This window comes from Schistocerca serialis, chromosome 1, assembly GCF_023864345.2.
Source record: "Schistocerca serialis cubense isolate TAMUIC-IGC-003099 chromosome 1, iqSchSeri2.2, whole genome shotgun sequence".
Taxonomy (NCBI): Eukaryota; Metazoa; Arthropoda; class Insecta; order Orthoptera; family Acrididae; genus Schistocerca; species Schistocerca serialis.
In genome coordinates, this window is record NC_064638.1 from 275,128,524 (window position 1) to 275,150,339 (window position 21,816).

The 21,816-nt window shown below is 43.8% G+C and overlaps 1 protein-coding gene across 7 annotated transcripts in view; it reads right to left on the reverse strand.

Annotated features, from left to right (window-relative positions):
• LOC126467984 (uncharacterized) overlaps positions 1-21,816 on the reverse strand; it is a 119,876-nt gene that overhangs the window by 38,799 nt on the left and 59,261 nt on the right. For 4 of the 7 annotated variants that reach the window (XM_050096517.1, XM_050096511.1, XM_050096510.1 and 1 more), the window contains one exon: positions 10,736-10,924. The exons of 2 other annotated variants lie outside the window; for them this stretch is intronic. In XM_050096517.1, coding sequence (XP_049952474.1) covers positions 10,736-10,924 — 189 coding nt within the window. Of the gene's footprint in view, positions 1-10,735; positions 10,925-20,900; positions 20,965-21,816 lie in introns of all 7 variants that reach the window. One more of the 7 variants, XM_050096515.1, reaches the window with a different exon arrangement.

Consider the following 21,816-nt stretch of genomic DNA (forward strand, 5'->3'; position numbering starts at 1 on the left):
CAGGATGGTTTACGTCTATCTTCAAGAGTTTGCCAGTTCAGTTTCTTCAGCATCTCTGTGACACTCTTCCACAGATCAAACAAACCTGTGACCGTTCGTGCTGCCCTTTCCTATGTACCTTCAACATCCCGTGTTAGTCCTATATGATACGGGTCCCACACATTTGAGCAATATTCTAGACCCGGTCGCAAGAGTGATTTGTAAGCAATCTCCTTTGTAGACTGATTGCACTTCCCCAGTGTTCTACAACCTGCTTAACCAATGACTGAACCAATGTAATCATTTCATTTCACATCCGTACGAAGTGTTACATCCAGATTTTTACATCGAGTTCCATATCGTCGAATGCTGGCATGTTCGCTCTGAAAGCACAGTTGTGACTAACACTGTAGCCCATAGACTTCTCGTGGATAGGTACAGCATGTAGCGAAGCCACCCTGACTCCCCTTATAGTAATTACTGTCATAAAATTAATCTAGAAAACCCTATTACAGGTTCATGATGCTGACAAGATTACGAAATTGTGGCTCCTAAACTTTCCCAGCGTAATAATTGGTTGAATTCATGTCGGGTCTCCAGCCGAAACATATTGGCATCTGGACACAATATTTCGGCGGTCCACATGGCCGCTATCTTCAGGTGAGTTAGTGCGACAGCCTGTTCATTTCCATCATCTAGGTTTTATTCGTGCCTGGTCTCCAGCCGAAACATATTGTCATCTGGACAACATTTCAGCGGTTCACCTGGTCGCTTTCTTCAGGTGAGTTGGCTGTTGCATTCACTCACCTGAAGATGCCGGCCAGGTGGGCCGCCGAAACGTTGTGTCCAGATGACGATATGTTCTGGCTGGAGACCAGGCATGAATAAAATCTAGATGACGAAGTTATTTGTACCAATCGGACATCTATCAATTACGTAATTAAAAAGCTCCCTATGAGATAAATCAAACTCGAGAATCAGAACTAATTTTCTCCAGCCAACAAACAGCATCGTTGTCATGCCTGAATGGCGGAAAATCGGATGGGCGGGTTAAACATTTTCCCAGTTCCAGAATGAGATTTTCACTCTGCACCGGAGTGTGCCCTGATATGAAACTTCCTGGCAGATTAAAACTGTGTGCCGGACCGAGACTCGAACTCCTTTCTTTCAGGAGTGCTAGGTCTGCAAGGTTCGCAGGAGAGCTTCTGTAGTAAAGTTTGGAAGGAAGGAGACGAGGTACTGGCAGAAGTAAAGCTGTGAGGACGGGGCGTGAGTCGTGATGGTAGAGCACTTGCCTGCGAAAGGGAAAGGTCCCGAGTTCGAGTCTCGGCCCGGCACACAGTTTTAATCTGCCAGGAAGTTTCATTTTTCCAGTTCATCATTCAGTTAATATTAAAATCGCTTCTTACGGCGAATTTTCTTAAGTCTTTCTCTCTCTCTCTCTCTCTCTCTCTCTCTCTCCCTCTCTCTCTCGGTACTGATTTTCGATTGCATTGTCTCCATTGAACTTCTGGAAGTATTTGTCAAGTGTAATATCTGGTCTGCTGCAGGAATGAACCTCGATAAATCGTTTGTAATTGGGAGTGGACAGATGTAATCTTCCCACGCCCGGGTTCCCGGGTTCGATTCCCGGCGGGGTCAGGGATTTTCTCTGCCTCGTGATGACTGGGTGTTGTGTGATGTCCTTAGGTTAGTTAGATTTAAGTAAATCTAAGTTCTAGGGGACTGATGACCATAGATGTTAAGTCCCATAGAGCTCAGAGCCATTTGAACAGATGTAATTGTGTGACAGGGCTACCTTGATTTATGTTTCTTCCGCTTTAAAATATACTTTCACGTTTAACTTCACTGAAGGCCTTTCTTTTACTCTAGCTTTCCCCTGCCCATTTTTTATTAATTATATCACCGACTTGGCAACAACGCTCAGAAAGTTGATGAACAAGACAGATGTCTACGTACCAGGGACAGAAGACCAGCAGGTGAGGAAAGATCTCATCGTCTGATAGGGAAAAGGTGTTGCGGTCATCCTTTGGTTTTTCTGTCTCACTGACATGACGACAGCTGCGATCATTGAAACATTCCCTTCTAAACAAGAGATAACTCCACTCGCTACAGCGCGTCCCGGGCATAAACATTGCGCAATAATATTGTGCCGTTGTGCGCGCAATATGTGACACAATACTGTTGCTCAATAAATACTGACCGTGGTCTCGAATCCCAGTGCCTTATGGGGATGGTTCAAATGGCTCTGAGCACTATGGGACTTAACTTCCAAGGTCATTAGTCCCCTAGAACTTAGAACTACTTAAACCTAACTAACCTAAGGACATCACACACATCCATGCCCGAGGCAGGATTCGAACCTGCGACCGTAGCGGCCACGCGGTTCCAGACTGTAGCGCCTTTAACCGCTTGGCCACACCGGCCGGCTCTTATGGGGATGGCGTTGGATTCAGGGGACAGGAGTGTGAGAGAGGTGAGCGCAGGTTTAGGTTAAATGCGCCAACAAGGCGACGTGCGAGCTACCAACTGTACCGCTGCAGCGTTAAAGTACCTTTGTAATCGAACGCCAATTTACTCGACAGGGCGCGGCCTACCTTCTACGAAAACGGGAAACCACCGACGTAACATCAAACGCAGAGGAATACGTAGCACAGTGGTGACTTCTACACTTAAAACTAATAGAGTATAATAACTACGGAGGTGGTCCCCAAATATACGTTTAATAAATGTGCGTTAAGTGTTGATACGCTTTATCCGATGTAACTTACGTTAGAGGGAACATGCCTTTATCAGTTCAACTGGCTAAGAATCTTTGTTCAGAATACTGCTACACATTCTTCTCAACATATCTTCCATTCGCTGACAATCCGTTCACAACTGATGGGTTAGTAAATGAAAGCTGCACACAGACGTCTATGGCGTGTTTATGTTGACCACCGGTGAAGTATATAGCAAAAATCCTTTGTACCATTTTCAAAATATCCTCTTACATTAGCAGGTTTGAATACTTCGTCGCGGGCGGTAATGAAGGTACATGGTTCTGCTAAGAAAACGGGTTCGCTACAATTATCAAAATATTTAACGACGTTGTCGTCATTGTAAGCAATATTCTTTCGTTGTCACAGATTTTGTGTAAAAGAGGCTAAATCTAATTTTGGAACCGGAAAACACAATTATGCTGTCAAGTTAAATACGAAAAGGCTTCGTCTCAGATATAATGACAATAAACACGAAATAATAAATAAACATCAATTGTATGACTTCTGATTTAAGGGTGGGCCATGTGACAGGAATGACAAAACTAAAGTAAGACTACCTTCTCTTGTACACCTACCAAAGATCACATATCGTTATTTCTACAGCCACCATGCAGTAATGTACAATTGCAGGAAGATTTATCCCTAGAACGATACAGTGGTGAACTGGACCCTGCTTCAATTGGCTAATGGCGTTAGCAAGCACTCGCCTAACGCAGTGGCTACATTACTTGCCGTTTTCCGTTTAGTGATCCGCTGCCATTGAGACGACGCCCCCTTAGATTCCCAGATTTTATTTAAAATACGCATTACAAGAAATATACGTGAAACAGACACGATAGGACACAAGCGAACTGAGATCTCGGCTGGTACACAGCGACAAAGATAGCCATGAAAATGGGACAAGAAGAAAGGTGGGAATGGAGATCATAGGAGTTCTGAGATGAAACATGTCTCCCGATACTGTAGCGTCCTTTTAAATACCCCTTGCGTGTTTCGATAGTCACAACAGCTAATAATAACACTTGCATAGATTCCTGGTCCACCTCTAATGAGATGGTTGTATGTATCCCCTACCCACAGTAAAAAACTATTGGGATAAGTGTCAAATGAACAAAAAGGAACTCCGCTTCTAATCAATTATTCGGCAAATGCAGCTTTGAGAAGATTGTTGAAATATGAGGGGCGTTTAATAAGTACTGTAACACATCTTTTTTTCGGACAATTTCGGTTCAAAAATGCAGAAATTCTTGTGAGACATCGTGGAACATTCCCACTTCCGCCCCTGTAGTTTCTTGATTTACAGGTAGATAGCGACGCTATACGTAGTTTTCAAAATGGCGTCTGTAACGGAGGTGCATTCCGAGCAGATTGCTGTCATTGAGTTTCTTTTCGCGGAAAACCGGAGCATCGCAGATATTCATAGGCGCTTGCAGAATGTCTGGTGTGACATGGCAGTGAACAAACGCACCGCGAGTCGTTAGGTGAGGCCTCTGCCATCATCACAACAAGCTCCTGTCCGATCTCCCACGCGCCGGCCAGCCGCACACAGCTGTGACTCCTACAGTGCTGGAACGTGCGGACACTCTCACTCGAGGTGATGCAAATGAATTTCTCCTTCTGCGTGACAATGCAAGGCCTCACTCAAGTCTGTTCACCTTTCGACTTCCATCTGTTCGTCCCAATGAAGGATGACACTGCGGGAAAGCAGTACGATGGAAATGGAAATAAGCGTTTGGTGTCATTGGCCGGGAGGCCCCTGGCGGGGCAGGTCCGGTCGCCTTGGTGCAGGTCGACGCGACCTGCGCGCCGGATGGGGATGAAATGATGATGAAGACAACACAACACCCAGTCCCTGAGCGGAGAAAATTCCCCAGCCCAGCCGGGAATCGAACCCGGGCCCGTAGGACGGCAATCCGTCACGCTGACCACTCAGCTATCGGGCTGGAGAGCAGTACGATGATAATGGGGATGTTATTGACCCAGCAAGACGTTGGCTCTGACGTCAACCAATACAGTGGTACCATGCATTCATGGAGGCCCTCCCAGTAAGGTGGCGTTAGATTGTCGTATTGAACGGAGATTATGTTAAAAAATAGGGTTTTGTAATCAAAAAAGTAGGGAATAATATGGTATGTTGGAATCCTGAATAAAACCAACCTGCTTTCAGAAAAAAATGTGTTGCATTACTTATCGAAAGCCCCTTGTAAATGTGCAAATGAGGGATTCTGTTTTGATGAAAAGACGATCAGGGAGACTTACGCCTTAAAAGCGCCAACAAAACATTTAGCACGTCACGAACATAGAAATTCTACCAATAAAAATCTGATCAGCACAACAGAGAAATGCAATTTAAAAGGACAGCAATAAAGACGTTAGATGTTCCAAGGAGTATGTATATGAGGAGCAGAGAGATGCGTTCTCTGCAGCTCAATATAGAGAAATACATTCCGACGTCTCCAGCTTGCCCTCTGTCTTTCTCTCCACAGCTGCCCAATCCTGACAACTGGCAACGCTAGTACATACTCTAAGTGAGAACTCAGTCTATGTTTCTTGGAAAATACATACAAATACAAACAAGAACAATGGTCCTTTGTGTCATGCATAAACAACACTATGACAACGAGATAACAGTCAACAAACGTACAGCAGCATGAAATTATTAGCGAATGTCCTGCAGCTTCACTGGGAACCGAACCAGAATTGGTTTCCACATCCGCCAACGGCAATGACAAGGACTCTTCTCTTGCCGCGCGGGATTAGCCGAGCGGTCTAGGGCGCTGCAGTCATGGACTGTGCGGCTGGTCACGGCGGAGGTTCGAGTCCTCCCTCGGGCATGGGTGTGTGTGTTTGTCCTTAGGATGGTTTAGGTTAAGTAGTGTGTAAGCTTAGGGACTGATGACCTTAGCAGTGAAGTCCCATAAGATTGCACACACATTTGAACTCTTCTCTTGCATCGCGGGAAGAAATTATCATACCCCAATTTCTGGCAAGCTTCGACAATAACGAAGGCGCCGTCCAACGGACATACACACCCCCGTAATACTGGCTATCAACGATCGTTGCAAGGTCAGTATCGATGATTCTTCCACATGCCACGTGTTATGCCCCCAGTGACGTTACGTGTTCTGCGCACAACCTCTCTAGTTGAGTGAGGCACACGAGCAAGGCAACTTGAGGCCCTCTTGATCTCTCTGTAAATACTGCGCTGACTACATACATACGAGGTGCGGCTAGAAAAAAACCGGACTGATGCTGGAAAAAACATTTATTTACAATTATTTACAATTTCATGTTATCTCCTTCAATGTACTCTCCTCCTCGGTCTCTACACCGCTCCATACGAATTTTCCACTGTTCATAGCAATGCTGCAGATCATTTTCGGTAAGTCCATACATTACTTCCGTCGCTTTTTCTTTTACTGCTTCAACAGTCTCAAATCTAGTTCCTTTCAAAGCTGACTTGACTTCAGGGAAAAGAAAAAAGTCACAGGGCACCAAATCAGGTGAGTAGGGTGGATGATCTAAGATGGGAATGTTGTGTTTTGCCAAAAACGTCTCCACTGACAACGCACTGTGAGCTGGGGCATTGTCTTGGTGAAGGATCCATGACTTTTTTCTCCACAAATCGTTCCGTTTTCTCCGTACTCGCTCACGTAGGGTAGCCAGGACGCTAATGTAGTAATGCTGATTCACTGTTTGTCCCTCTGGTACCCAATCAATGTGCACAATCCCTTTGATGTCAAAAGAAACAATCATCATTGCCTTGAATTTCGATTTTGACATTCGTGCTTTTTTTTTTTGTCATGGAGAACCAGGAGTTTTCCAGTGCATCGATTGGCGTTTAGTTTCGGGATCGTAAGTAAAAAACCACGATTCATCGCAAGTAATAACATTTTGTAAGAAGGTGGGATCACTTTCAATGTTTTCCAGGATGTCAGAACAAATCATTCTTCGGCGTTCCTTCTGTTCAATTGTGAGACACTTTGGAACCATTTTTGAACACACTTTGTTCATGTTGAAACTTTCATGAAGAATCTGCCTAACACTTTCCTTGTCAGCTCCTGTTAACTCAGACACTGCTCTGATTGTTAAACGGCGATCTTGTCGAACAAGTTTACCGATTTTTTCAATGTTTGCATCAGTTTTTACTGACAATGTGCCAGTGCGAGTGTCATCACTGGTGTCTTCGCGGCCATCTTTAAATCGTTTAAACCACTCAAACACTTGTGTTCGCGATAAACAATCATCGCCGAACACTTGTTGTAACATTACAAACGTTTCACTTGCAGATTTTCCTAGTTTGAAACAAAATTTGATGTTAACACGCTGTTCTTTCTGTACACTCAACATTTTCCGACGCACAGACATAATGTCAACTACTTAAAACAGGCGCCACGGGCAGACTGAGTGCAGGAGGCAGATGAAACTCGAGCAGTAGGCGGAGCGAGAGTCACGTGACAGGCCACGCGACTTTCAGCCTTATTGCATTCGTTTTATTATTTCACCAGTACTAGTCCGGTTTTTTTCTAGCCACACCTCGTACAGATCATCACATCGCTACAGCGATCAGATCGGACTTGGATACTGCATTTCTCTGACTACAATGAACTTCATATTATTCTGGGGGGGGGGGGGGGGGGAGGCTCTGGTTTACAGTGCTTCTGCTCTACTCTGGACTTATACTGCGACTGTGTTTGACCTGCTGGTATAGCTTAAAAGTGCAGTGTTCCCAGTGGGACAGCCAGCTGTCGGTAGAAACTGCGCGGCAGATTAACGACGTCAGCTCGGACACACCAGCTACCCTTAGTATCGTTTTAGGTGCATTTCCTTGTCTGTTCAGGCAAATGTTGAACCAGCCCTTTCTCTGCCCTAGAGAATGAGACACGCAAACAATTGCAAGAGGCAGTCATAACAATCAGTTGACCTGATAGGCGGTTCCACGGTTGTAACGTTACGATACTGTCACCAGTGTGGTAGTTGAACGGCATAATGCCACATCACAGGTGCACGCAGGCGTCGGTTTATGACGTTCGTTACCGGCAGACTGGTCTAGTGTTTTCGTTCAGCTGTCATAATATCGAATAACTAGTGCCTAGGATTCGACTACCCTTCAGACTGCTGTGTAGCAGACGAGGCGTGCATTCCTCGCCCGCTCGCTACACGGACGTTGACGGCCACACGGAAACTAGTTCCTCGGACGTGGAAGGCTACGCTTCAGCAGGTTGGTTGGGAAACACTGCAGCATGCTCCGTACAGCCTTGCTCTTCAGCGGGCGATTTTCACATTTTTGGCGACCTGAAGAACGACCTGCGTGGATGTCGGTTTCAGTCGGACGTCGAAGTGCAAGATTGGGTGCGATTGTGGATCTGTCAGCGGCCAAACGTGTTCTCTGCAATAGGAACTGATCGTCTCGTTTCCCAGTAGCATAAATGTCTTAACGCGCATGGTGATTACTTTCGAATGAAACCATTCCATGGTCCCATTGTGGGGGGTATTCGGGTTTCATTTGACTGCCAATTATAGAGTAGAATAACACAAAGTTTACATAATACACAGATAAATGTTGTACACCAACTCCTTTCGTTAGGTTAACTGACGACTGTGGCGAAAGGGAGGCCATCCGCCCACAGAGTTGAAATAAAATAAAATTTGACAAATCTACATCTACATCCATACTCCGCAAGCCACCTGATGGTGTGTGGCGGAGGGTATTTTGAGTACCTCTATCGGTTCTCCCTTCTATTCCAGTCTCGTATTGTTCGTTCAAAGAAATATTGTCGGTATGCCTCTGTGTGGGCTCTAATCTCTCTGATTTTATCCTCATGGTCTCTTCGTGAGATATACGTAGGAGGGAGCAATATACTGCTTGACTCCTCGGTGAAGGTATGTTCTCGAAACTTCAATAAAAGCCCGTACCGAGCTACTGAGCGTCTCTCCTGCAGAGTCTTCCACTGGAGTTTATCTATCATCTCCGTAACGCTTTCGCGATTACTAAATGATCCTGTAACGAAGCGCGCAGCTCTCCGTTGGATCTTCTCTATCTCTTCTATCAACCATATCTGGTACGGATCCAACCCACACTGGTGAGCAATATTCAAGCAGGGGGCGAACAAGTGTACTGTAACCTACTTCCTTTGTTTTCGGATTGCATTTGCTTAGGATTCTTCCAATGAATCTCAGTCTGGCATCCGCTTTACCGACGATCAACTTTATATGATCATTCCATTTTAAATCACTCCTAATGCCTACTCCCAGATAATTTATGGAATTAACTGATTCCTGTTGATGACCTGCTATATTGTAACTAAATGATAAAGGATCTTTCTTTCTATATATTCGCAGCACATTACACTTGTCTACATTGAGATTCAATTGCCATTCCCTGCACCATGCGTCAATTCGTTGCAGATCCTCCTGCATTTCAGTACAATTTTCCATTGTTACAACCTCTCGATATACCACAGCATCATCCGCAAAAAGCCTCAGTGAACTTCCGATGTTATCCAAAAGGTCATTTATGTATATTGTGAATAGCAACGGTCCTACGACACTCCCCTGCGGCACACCTGAAATCACTCTTACTTCGGAAGACTTTTCTCCATTGGGAATGAATCATGATACTAGTGGAAACTACGATGGCCCGAACGCTAGGAAAGAGCGAGAATTTTTAGCTGGTATTCTGTCTGTGAGACCGGTTCCCGTCAGATCACCGAAGTTAAGCGCTGTCGGGCTGGGCTAGCACTTGGGTGGGTGACCATCCGGTCTGCCGAGCGCTGTTGGCAAGCAGAGTGCACTCAGCCCTTGTGAGGCAAACTGAGGAGCTACTTGATTGAGAAGTAGCGGCTCCGGTCTCGTAAACTGGCATACGGCCGGCAGAGCGGAGTGCTGACCACATGCCCCTCCATATCCGCATCCAGTGACGCCTGTGGGCTGAGGATGACACGGCGGCCGGACGGTACCGTTGGGCTTTCATGGCCTGTTCGGGAGGAGTTTAGTTTAGTTTTTTAGTTCTGTCTGTGATTGTTTTTATTGGTATTTTAGAAAAGAGTGCATGGTGATGAACTATAATAGTGTATGAAACTTCGTGGCAGTTTAATACTATATGCCGGACTGATACTCGAATTCGGGGCCTTTGCTTTTAACATGGAGTGTTGCTTACGTCATGGTACAAACATTTTTATACATATAATTCTTGTCCGACCGGGGTGGCCGAGCGGTTCTAGGCCCTTCAGTCTGGAGCCGCGAGACCGCTACGGTCGCAGGTTCGAATCCTGTCTCGGGCATGGCTGTGTGTGATGTCCTTAGGTTAGTTAGGTTTAAGTAGTTCTAAGTTATCGGGGACTGATGACCTCAGATGTTAAGTCCCATAGTGCTCAGAGCCATTTGAACCATATAATTTTTGCCCTTTTCGTGTCTTGCAAGTGTACTAAGTTTGGCTGTGTCGTCTAGGAGATTGGGAGATTGTAATGAGTATGTGTACAGTGTAATGGTATGTTAGAGTTGTTAATGATTATGATGAAGTTGCCAGTACGTGGGCCACTCGTCTCGAATAGCAAAAAGTCGATCGCCGTCTGCATAGCACCTAGTTCGTCCTCATCTGAAGGACAGGTCACCATCAATCATCAGCGTCACAACTCCTGCCTCCATATGATAGTGCAGATAGAATTACCATTTGAGCCCGGACTTAGGTGTAAGATCCAGTGTTCAGGAACTGTACGCCGCTACCTCCCCTCCTCCTGCTGGCCAAGTATTGGGGTGAAAATGTTTCACCAACAGATATAACCAGCGTTAGCGACCTAAGGCTTACTCAATTTTGAACCTACACCCCAAAACATAGAAGGCACGTGGAACCACGGTACACTTTTGGACGCTACTGCGCATCACCCCACCATTCACCTCACCCTAGAGTGGCAGCATGTCAGCTAACGAGAGAGATTGGTGGAAAAGCGACAGAGAGGTTAGAGACGAGACAGTGAACGAGGAGGTCGGCTTACCACGATGGATCTGGAGTTGAGGAAGTCCTCGGCGGGCTGGTAGGCGAGAGACGGGCGCAGGCGGTGGTTGATGCGGTCGATCTCGGCCATGATGACGGAGGGCCTGGTGCGCGTCGAGAAGGTGGGCGCCGACACCGCCGTCAGCCGCATGTGCCCCGCGTACGGGATGATGTGGTGGTACGTCTGGCCCTGCGCCACCACGCCGCTGTACGCTAACCGCCGCCGACACCGCACCCTGCGACCTGCGGCCTACGTCACCCAGCAGCTCGCTTGGTCCTTAACTGGGAATTTTGTTTAGCAATTCATTTTCTTTGGCCTAGCACAGCCGGAGGTTGAGGAACCAAAACGCCAACGCCTCCTCCGGTACAGCATGTATAAATTATTTTATTTTCTCATTATGCCGCACATCTTCGGAATTCCCCCGATCTCCCACCTATTCTTATTAAGTAACCAGTCTTTCAGGTGGTTTCATACTGCTCCGCATCTTATCTTGTGATATACTTTTCATCACTGCATACACCTAACACACTCACGAGGTGCAAACTTTGTACACTTTTAGCAATCTATCAGGACAAAATAACGTCCAAGTTGTTGTTGTTGTGGTCTTCAGTCCTGAGACTGATCTGATGCAGCTCTCCATGCTACTCTATCCTGTGCAAGCTTCTTCATATCTGAGTAACTACTGCAACCTACACCCTTCTGAATCTGCTTAGTGTATTCATCTCTTGGTCCCCCTCTACGATTTTTACCCTCCACGCTGCCCTCCAATACTACATTGGTGATCCTTGATGCCTCAGAACATGTCCTACCAACCGATCCCTTCTTCTTGTCAAGTTGTGCCACAAACTCTTCTTCTCCACAATTCTGTTCAATACCTCCTCATTAGTTATGTGATCTACCCATCTAATCTTCAGCATTCTTCTGTAGCACCACATTTCGAAAGCTTCTGTTCTCTTCTGGTCCAAACTATTTATCGTCCACGTTCCACTTCCATACATGGCTACACTCCATAGAAATACTTTCAGAAACGACTTCCTGACACTTAAATCTATACTCGATGTTAACAAATTTCTCTTCTTCAGAAACGCTTTCCTTGCCATAGCCAGTCTACATTTTACATCCTCTCTACTTCGACTATCATCAGTTATTTTGCTCCCCAAATAGCAAAACTCCTTTACTACTTTAAGTGTCTCATTTCCTAATCTAATTCCCTCAGCATCACCCGAGTTAACACGACTACATTCCATGGTCCTCGTTTTGCTTTTGTTGATGTTCATCTTATACCCTCCTTTCAAGACACTGTCCATTCCGTTCAACTGTTCTTCCAAGTTCTTTGCTGTCTCTGACAGAATTACAATGTCATCGGCGAACCTCAAAGTTTTTATTTCTTCTCCATAGATTTTAATACCTACTCCGAATTTTTCTTTCGTTTCCTTTACTGCTTGCACTCTATAGAGATTGAATAACATCTGGGAGAGGCTACAATCGTGTCTCACTCCCTTCCCAACCACTGCTTCCCTTTCGTGCCCCTAGGTTTCTGTACAAATTGTAAATAGCCTTTCGCTCCCTGTATTTTACTCCTGCCAACTTTAGAACTTGAAAGAGAGTATTGCAGTCAACATTGTCAAAAGCTTTCTCTAAGTATACAAATTGCTAGGAACGTAGGTTTGCCTTTCCTTAATCTTTCTTCTAAGATAAGACGTAAGGTCAGTATTGCCTCACGTGTTCTAATATTTCTACGGAATCCAAACCGATCTTCCCCGAGGTCGGCTTCTACAAGTTTTTCCATTCGTCTGTAAAGAATTCGCGCTAGAACGTCCAAGTAGTAAGGCGAGTTACTTAGGCGACGTCGAGAAAATCACAACAGAAATTTTACGCGTCATTGATGTGCCGGTGCGTAGCGACCCTGAGCACGAGATGGTAGCGGTCATGCATTTATCTTTGAAGCCCCGCAGTTTTTTTCAACACTAGTCATATTATGTTACACATATCACATTTGGAAGGTAATATGATGAAAAGACACATGTTATTGCATGAAATTTTGTTGAATTTCCAATGTTGCCTGGTTGTCTGCTAATTTTTATTATCGCAACAAATATTATATTAGTAACCATTGACAAGTAAACGACCAAACGTATAAAGTTTTCCTGAAAATGTGCGCCTGTCGTGATTTCCGAAATTCCTTCGATCTGTAATTGGGTGAGGTACCGAGGACTGCTTTGCACCTGGACGCTTCGATCTGCGAGGTACAGGTTTCAAGGACGAGAGACAGGTATGGAGCCGGCCGCTGTGACCGAGCTGTTCTAGGCGCTTCAGTCCGGAACCGCGCTGCTGCTACAGTCGCAGATTCGAATCCTGCCTCGGACATGGATGTGTGTGTCTAGGGGACTGATCACCTCAGATGTTAAGGCCCATAGTGCTCAGAGCCGTTTGATCTTCTGGAAAGGCTTGGAAAGCCCAATTCAAACATCGATAAATAAAGGTATAAGTAACTTTTTTCGATACTATAAAGAGTTACAAATGGAAAAATGTGAGGATAATGTACGATTAATCGTCGGATGCGCTTTTGACGTTAGAAGGTGCAGAACGCTTTTTTTCTTACATACATGGAAAAAAAAATTAAAACGGCGTTTACTACAGCGAACGAATGCAATTTTCCCAAATGCACACGAAATCTCCAGAGTTTCCACCAAGAAACAAAGCAATTTGGATGCAACCACAAGAAACGCAACATTTTCGTAAATATCGGTGCCGAAAATTGGCGATGTACTATTGAATATATTTTAATAATATCTTCACGATAAACAATTTCTCGTTCGTTATCAATAAAACATGAACAAGTCTAAAGGCGCTTGATAAAGCTTTGAAATTGGCTATAGAAATGAAAGTCGCATAATACTTGTTGTAATAACAAAAATTAGTGACAAAATTTTAAACATGGCTGAAGCAGAAACTGTTGAAAATCTTCACGGTAAATGATAACAGCCAAACAGTTGAAGGACAAAGAGTTATTGAAATCCTGACCACAGTTTCGGTATATCTAAATAGACCTTCATCAGAAGCAAAAATACATTAAAATCACATCCGGCAGTGGAGATACACAAAACAATCGTGCCAAAGGCGTCGTCGGTAGTTAAAATATCACCTCTATTTGTACAGCATAATTATGAACACTTGCTAAGTACTGATGATATGCCGTGTTCGCGTCGACCTTCTATTCATAATTATGCAGTACAAATGGACGTGATAAACTACTGACGACGCCTTTGGCAAGATTGTTTTATGTATCTCCACTGCAGGATGTGATTTTAATGTATTTTTGCTTCTGATGAAGGTATATTTAGCTATACTGAAACCGTGGTCAGGATTTCAATAAATATTTATCCTGCAACTGTTTGGCACTTATCATTTACCGTGAAAAATTAAAAAACAGCGAAATAACATTGGAAATTCAATAGAAGTTCGTGGAAATACACGTGTCGTTTCATCATATTACCTTTCTAATGTAATAAGTACGAAATAACATGGCTAGTATTGAGAAACGTATAAATTAAATGAAGAACATGAGCGGGATTCGATCCAGCGATCCATCTGTTACAGTGTTCGAGCGCCCACCAGTGAAGCGTAAAACTTCTCTCGCGAATACTACTTGCAGATTATTTTCTCCTAATGGACTAGTAAACGAGCACAAAGTTTAAAGTAAGTAAGTGATCCGAACTCCCCTTATAAGTAATTTATTACCCACATTTCTAATTTGTGTCTGACACTTCTGCTTTTCTTTCCAGTGATTCATCATTGTCTAAGCACATGTTCCACTAACTTGTCCATATCCTGGTAAGTGGTTTTCCATAGAGTTTTCTCTCCTTCTTGTACACCTCTAGTTTATGTGTAATATAAACACATGATTTTGAAAATCCTTCTATAATAAGACATTTCAAATGCATTCTTTTTTCCTTGTTACGTCTTCCCTATTTCACTTTCATTCAATCTATTGTACCAGATGCACAGTTTCAGAAACGTTTTCTTCATTTACGAGGAAACATTCGATACGAGTACAGCTGTTTCGTTCACATTTCACTTTGCTTTTGATGTCAAAGTTGCTTCACCCATCTACTCATATCATGCTTCCCCTATATCATATTTCCTTTACACTACTGTCATCAATATCACGTAGCAAATGAAAATTTGTGCAGGCAGGAAGCAGTCTCGTTTACCAATGAAACCATTTGGGTGTGTCTACAGGACTGACTCCAATGTTAAGGTGATCCTGAACCCAAATCTATTTTCTGGTTTTCCAAACTGGCTCTAGTTTTTCAGGTGTAAGCTTTTATCCAGAAAATCTTTACGTTTTGTTGTTCTCCATATCTTTAGACAGCTGTTCCACAAAATACGGAGCTATTTTTTTATTTCTAATGTTAGTTTTTTGTGGCTTTTCTCTCTAATATCATAGTAGTTGATATTACATTTTGCTTAGATTTTTAACATGTTTTTATATTTTCCGCTTCTGTTTTTACAGGGGCAGGAGTTCTCCGTCTCCGTAGATAGCTGCTCCACAAAATCTAGAGCTATTTTTTATTTCTAATGTTAGTTTTCTTTGTCTTTTCTCCATAATATAATGTAAGTGTAATAATACACTCCTGGAAATTGAAATAAGAACACCGTGAATTCATTGTCCCAGGAAGGGGAAACTTTATTGACACATTCCTGGGGTCAGATACATCACATGATCACACTGACAGAACCACAGGCACATAGACACAGGCAACAGAGCATGCACAATGTCGGCACTAGTACAGTGTATATCCACCTTTCGCAGCAATGCAGGCTGCTATTCTCCCATGGAGACGATCGTAGAGATGCTGGATGTAGTCCTGTGGAACGGCTTACCATGCCATTTCCACCTGGCGCCTCAGTTGGACCAGCGTTCGTGCTGGACGTGCAGACCGCGTGAGACGACGCTTCATCCAGTCCCAAACATGCTCAATGGGGGACAGATCCGGAGATCTTGCTGGCCAGGGTAGTTGACTTACACCTTCTAGAGCACGTTGGGTGGCACGGGATACATGCGGACGTGCATTGTCCTGCTGGAACAGCAAGTTCCCTTGCCGGTCTAGGAATGGTAGAACGATGGGTTCGATGACGGTTTGGATGTACCGTGCACTATTCAGTGTCCCCTCGACGATCACCAGTGGTGTACGGCCAATGTAGGAGATCGCTCCCCACACCATGATGCCGGGTGTTGGCCCTGTGTGCATCGGTCGTATGCAGTCCTGATTGTGGCGCTCACCTGTACGGCGCCAAACACGCATACGACCATCATTGGCACCAAGGCAGAAGCGACTCTCATCGCTGAAGACGACACGTCTCCATTCGTCCCTCCATTCACGCCTGTCGCGACACCACTGGAGGCGGGCTGCACGATGTTGGGGCGTGAGCGGAAGACGGCCTAACGGTGTGCGGGACCGTAGCCCAGCTTCATGGAGACGGTTGCGAATGGTCCTCGCCGATACCCCAGGAGCAACAGTGTCCCTAATTTGCTGGGAAGTGGCGGTGCGGTCCCCTACGGCACAGCGTAGGATCCTACGGTCTTGGCGTGCATCCGTGCGTCGCTGCGGTCCGGTCCCAGGTCGGCGGGCACGTGCACCTTCCGCCGACCACTGGCGACAACATCGATGTACTGTGGAGACCTCACGCCCCACGTGTTGAGCAATTCGGCGGTACGTCCACCCGGCCTCCCGCATGCCCACTATACGCCCTCGCTCAGAGTCCGTCAACTGCACATACGGTTCACGTCCACGCTGTCGCGGCATGCTACCGGTGTTAAAGACTGCGATGGAGCTCCGTATGCCACGGCAAACTGGCTGACACTGACGGCGGCGGTGCACAAATGCTGCGCAGCTAGCGCCATTCGACGGCCAACACCGCGGTTCCTGGTGTGTCCGCTGTGCCGTGCGTGTGATCATTGCTTGTACAGCCCTCTCGCAGTGTCCGGAGCAAGTATGGTGGGTCTGACACACCGGTGTCAATGTGTTCTTTTTTCCATTTCCAGGAGTGTATTTTGCTTAGATTTTTAATCGTGTTTTTATTTCTTCCGTTTCTGTTTTTACGGGGGACAACAGTTCTTCACTAAGAAGTTCTTCACTAACAGGTTGTTTAAATTATCCCGATGAGTTCTATCATATTTGTGACGCATATATTCTTCAAAATAACAAGAAGAATAGCGCTGAGTTGTTAAGCGATTATGTCTTGCAAACCTCGCAAGCTGTTCCTAAAAGTACTGTGGAGTGCCTAAGATAGTGGACAAATGGGGAAGGAAAATGTTTCACTTTTGATGGGAAGAGGGGCAAGAAACCAACGCGATGATTGTTATTTTTGGTATTGAATTTAAATGGTTGAGCAGAAACAAAGAAGTTGAAAGTCAGAAAATGACCTGTACCGTAAACATAAATGTTCCTGTAACTGCCAAAAATTCTATCGTCAAATATCGAAGAATTGGGCGGTGTCAGTAGGCAGTGGATTTGAATTAGAGGGAAATGCTGTAACACCCCAAGAAGTTCTTCCAGGGAGAACTCAGCAGTCAGATGTGAGACTTCAGTCTGTCTAAGAAAGTACCTTAACTGTTGGCATCTAGGTTAAAAGAAAAGAAGTATTTGAAGACAGAAGCCAAGATTACAATTTACCGGTGTAGAGAAAATTAGTTTCTTCCACACTTAAGGGAACTTGTGTACTGCGAAAATAACCCTTAAGTACTTATCAAAATGAGTTTACCGGAATAGCGATAGGATTCGAGGCTTTTGTAAATAGATCTTCGAGAAGCTTGCAGTGTGAGCTATTAAATAACGGATCTGCTACGCATGTTTTCCAGTTACTGTTTCAACAAAGCTATATGAGGAATATGAAACTGTCAGGATGGTCCTGCAGATATATTGTTGCCGTCAGCACAAGTGGTCTGTTTGTGTTGATATGAAGACGGTCAATTTCGTAGTTGTGCAACTATGTGGCTATACAGAGCACCCATGTCTCATATGCATGTGGATTTAGTAGAGCTTGGAGAAAAGTAACATGGCCTGCAAGCGAAAAATTGGCAGTTGATGCAGCAAACATCAGAAATGAACCTTTGGTTGACAGAAAAAAAAATTTCCCGCGATTGCACATTAAACTGTTTCTAATGGAGAAATTGGTGAAGCAACTGGATAGAAATGGAAATTCTATCATGTATATCTGCAGATCCTTTCCTGGCCTCAGTAATGAAAAACTTAAAACGGGATCTTCGAATGTCTTCAAATTCTCATGTTCATCAATAATTGAGATTTTACGACGGTAATGAGAGACATGAAGCATCTACATCTACATCTACATCTATACTCCGCGAGCCACCTTACGGTGTGTGGCGGAGGGTACTTATTGTACCACTATCTGATCCCCCCTTCCCTGTTCCATTCACGAATTGTGCGTGGAAAGAACGACTGCTTGTAAGTCTCCGTATTTGCTCTAATTTCTCGGATCTTTTCGTTGTGATCATTACGCGAGATATATGTGGGCGGTAGTAATATGTTGCCCATCTCTTCCCGGAATGTGCTCTCTCGTAATTTCGATAATAAACCTCTCCGTATTGCGTAACGCCTTTCTTGAAGTGTCCGCCACTGGAGCTTGTTCAGCATCTCCGTAACGCTCTCGCGCTGACTAAATGTCCCCATGACGAATCGCGCTGCTTTTCGCTGGATCATGTCTATCTCTTCTATTAATCCAACCTGGTAAGGGTCCCATACTGATGAGCAATACTCAAGAATCGGACGAACAAGCGTTTTGTAAGCTACTTCTTTCGTCGATGAGTCACATTTTCTTAGAATTCTTCCTATGAATCTCAACCTGGCGCCTGCTTTTCCCACTATTTGTTTTATGTGATCATTCCACTTCAGATCGCTCCGGATAGTAACTCCTAAGTATTTTACGGTCGTTACCGCTTCCAATGATTTACCACCTATGGCATAATCGTACTGGAATGGATTTCTGCCCCTATGTATGCGCATATGCCAGGAACAGTTTTGTCTCTGTTGCAAGGAATTTCTTGGGCAACTGTAAAGTGCAAAACTATGAAGAATTGACCCACAACATATTTACAAACTATCTCCACTTTCTCCACAGCCACTTACACAGACTTCCAGTCAAATCTTCGCGATTTCGGCGAGGAACAGTGAAAGAGGTCCCATGGGGATATGAAACTGATGGATGAAAGACATCAGGCTAGATGGGACAGGTATACTAAAGTGGACTACTGTTTAAGCCTGCAACACAGCTCTCTTGTAATCCACATAAGAGAAAATCAGACAGATAGAGATTTCTAATGCAATAATTGTGCACCTAATGATATATGTAGGCTCCAGTTTTATTGTGCGGTTCCATACATTGAGTTTATAATGATATGGTAAAACATGCACGCTATTTTTAGTAGTGATTTTTTTCCTATAGTATTTTTCGGTCTCATTTGCTTTTTTTTTTTTTTTATAAAATGTACTGTGTTTCAAATACTAGAGCCAACCAAGTAAAACCGAAGAGATAGTTGGATTCAGCATCACCTATAGAAGTATAAACTACAACAGGCAGCTACGTACTACCTGAGGTGCAGAAAAAGACCTAACACGATTTTCGAGTCTCAGCATATACAGACAATATCTGGTCTTTCGTCTCATCAAAGAAAAATATTTTGTTATCTAGAACTAAACTACGCACTCCCGCCGACGAAAAAAACCCGATTTTCAGCTGTTGATACATCAGTTCTTATGACTGACAGCGAATATTAGCTGAAAAGAATCCTCGAGAGCTGATAATCTAGAGCTATGAGTTGTGCAATATCGAAGGAAAATAGGAATGAAATTTGTCATTTGCTTTATGGTTTCAGACTTTTTCATTTCTTTTGGGTCTTTCTATTGCAGTATAAAAATTAAAAAAAAAACAGACCATTATTTCTTCTTACGTTTCTATCACAGTCCACTGAGTACTGATTTCAGATAAAACGAGTCTCCAGATTCTTAACCACCACTGCACAGATACAGCCAGTTTTTCCAAATTTAACATTATACAAACACCATGCCTAGAGAGATGTTCCTTTGTTGTCATTCATTTTCCAGTTTATTCGTAAAATAGTAGAGTGTACTTATGGACGTACTGAAAACTTTTCAATGCGGTGCCGCAGTAACTTACCACTGCCAAAGATTCAAATTTTACTGTTTACTGTCGTTCGGTAACTATGGTCATTTCAGTTTTTCAGCGAATTGATGAATTTCCGTTCTTCTCTTATATTTAAAATAGCAATATTGCGTTACACATGCCTTATTTGAGAGGCAGATTTAATTCCTGTTCTTATATGTCTTGAAGACAGCTTCGAATAAACTTTTTGTTGAAATTCTAAGGAACCAAACGTTCAGCAGCGAGGAATGACAGAGGCCGCAGGGCGCGATTCTAATTTTAATCAGTAATGTATCTACAGATATTCGGCTGTTTGTTTCTTTTAATAGACTTTTCAAACATATAAATTCAGTTTTTTAGCGACACAGTATTATGAATACAGACAAAAACACTGAACTGAAAGAAGTGAAAATTTTGGCATTTGTTAATTTTTTAAAATTTAGCGACAGCCTTCTTTATCGTTCTGTAATATTATGAAGGCTATCATGTTTCATGAGTATATACAGCCGAATATCTGTGAGACTTTGACTTATCTAATACATCCTTCTACAACAGAAGAAGCCTTTACTTGTATATGTGTAAATGCAAAGTTAGTTCAAAAGATGCACAGATCAGAAGAAAGTTATTAAATATTAGAAGCTTCATTAATGAGAAACTGAACCATTCGGGTCTGTATGTACTAATTAAAGCAAAACAGCGTAATTTTAAATATTACCTAATACGATAATTTTTTGAGTAATTGTGAGAAGCTGTTTGATTTTGTTGCATATTATTAATAGAGTGGTAATTTTGGATGAGTCATTTATCATGTGAGACGGGAAATTCTGCTCTAGTCTCTTGGCACCATCTGGCAGTCTAAATATTCCCGAGCGTTTAAATCGGGCAGGACTGTTTGCCGCTCAGGGTGGGCGAGTGTCTGGCGATTTGCCCCAATAAACGCTCCGGAAGATTGCAGCCGAGTTAATGGTTAGCTTCATACCGTGTTATTCTCAGCATTCACAAGCGAGCTAGTCCCCAGCAGCGGAACACTCCACGGGGTGCCTCTGTTAACACACAAGACAATCGTTGTTTATCAGAACGCCACTGTGTGAAACGCTTAGGAGGGAACCACGGACAAAATTAGGATGAAAGGAAAAGTGGATTTGATTACACATTGGGAGGTACTGTGTTACGAAATAGTCTATTACTACAAGCGACGAAGAACTTTTGAGTCGGCTCATCCAAATTAAGCTTTTACGGTCGGTATAGACTTCACACGAAACTTCCGGGCTAAAAATCCGTGATCTATGTATAAAACTTTCTCCCAACGTTTCATCTCCGATTGCAGGAGACATCTTCAAAGGTAAGGCGGCGAACTGCAACCAGGACTTGAGAGAACGCCGAATATATGGGCAGTGTAGAGGGCACCACATTCCAACAAGTGACGTCGGCTACAAATTTATCTCTGGTAATGACAACACTCTCGATTGAAAGTAATCGCTCGTCATTATTACGGTGCAACGTTGACATCCAAATTTTTTCTCATTTAACAATTTCCTCTTTTCTGTTGTCCCACCACCGCCGATTTATCCCTACAAGAGGAATTACGGCCTGGGACGTACGGGTAAATCGGCAGTAGCGGAACATGTTTGCTAAGTGGGTGATCATGAAAGAAAATTCACTGAGACAAACGTCATAACGAAAACATCGCATTATCATGCGCGCACATATAGAGACACTATTGAGGTTTATAAACACCTTAATAATTTTAACGGAAAAGAGGAAGGCATTGCACCGTAAGAATGACAATCGATTAGTTTTAGTAGAGGACGTTGGCATTACCAGAGATAATCTCGTAGCCAACGTCATATGATGGACTGTTGTGCCTTCTGCCCTGCCCATGTATTCAGCGCTAC